The sequence below is a fragment of the Cyprinodon variegatus genome, unplaced genomic scaffold, assembly GCF_000732505.1.
Source record: "Cyprinodon variegatus isolate N-32 unplaced genomic scaffold, C_variegatus-1.0 Scaffold793, whole genome shotgun sequence".
Classification (NCBI taxonomy): domain Eukaryota; kingdom Metazoa; phylum Chordata; class Actinopteri; order Cyprinodontiformes; family Cyprinodontidae; genus Cyprinodon; species Cyprinodon variegatus.
In genome coordinates, this window is record NW_015151246.1 from 12,413 (window position 1) to 13,309 (window position 897).

At 44.3% G+C, this 897-nt stretch overlaps 1 protein-coding gene across 1 annotated transcript in view; it reads right to left on the reverse strand.

Moving 5' to 3' along the window:
• Positions 1–278: 278 nt before the first annotated feature.
• The window catches only part of LOC107098608 (F-BAR and double SH3 domains protein 1-like), a gene marked incomplete at its 3' end in the record, with an annotated part of 23,233 nt that continues 22,614 nt past the window's right edge, over positions 279–897 (reverse strand). Inside the window, exons 15-16 of the mRNA XM_015396377.1 lie at positions 485–568; positions 279–414 (exon numbers count right to left, since the gene is read on the reverse strand). Coding sequence (XP_015251863.1) covers positions 279–414; positions 485–568 — 220 coding nt within the window. The remainder of the gene's footprint in view (positions 415–484; positions 569–897) is intronic.

Sequence of the window (897 nt, forward strand, 5' to 3'; positions counted from 1 at the left end):
TGCCTCTCTCAGTCCTGGCTACCATAGTTCTTTCCATAATCTGCTCTCCTTTGCATGTCCCTGAGAATAAACAGATTTTCTCTGTGCTCGTGCCTACTTAAGAGTCCAAGAGCTTGCAGTATGACAGGTGAAGGTTCAGGTCTGAGTCCATCATGATTTCAGCCATACTCAGTGGTTTCTAGCTGCAGCAGCTGAAGCTAAGAGCTAACTCTGGATCTCTGTTCTTTTGGTCTGAAGGTTTGGTCCATGGTGGATTCCAGCAGGCACAGACTACTGACCTGCTCGCTCCTTGTTCCCTGAGGATGAGGTGGAACTGAAGGAGCCATCCAGCTGAGCACTGCCCTCTGCTGGCAGACACAGGACCTTCACATACTGCTCAGGAATGTAGCCCATCTGGCCACAGGAGTTACACACCTGGGTAAAGACACAGGCAGACATGCTAAGATACGGAGGTAGGATCACTGCACTGCAGACTGAAATATACCTTTAGCCAGTCCTCCACATCTCCATCTTCAATGATATGAAGCTCCTCCCCCTCTGTGACCGATAGCTCATCTGATTGGCTCGCCTTTAAAGTAAAAACAACTGGGTTTAATCTTGGATATGAACCAATAACAATAACTTTCCACAGCTTCAAATACCTGCAGATTCATCTCAGAATGATATCCAGTTTCTCCTATTTCAAGTACGCAGTCACTGAGACACCTTTGCTTTATGGAAACCAGTTTGTCCAGAAGATAAAGATCAGCCAATAATAAGAGTTCACTGTTTTAAAATGCTCATTAGAAAACTTTTTTTTTTTTTTTTATTGGCTCCATAAATGACTCCTTCCCTTGTCTCTCCTGAAAGCAAAAGCTTCTACCTTAAAGCTCTCCCTTACTGTAGGTCTAAAAAAAA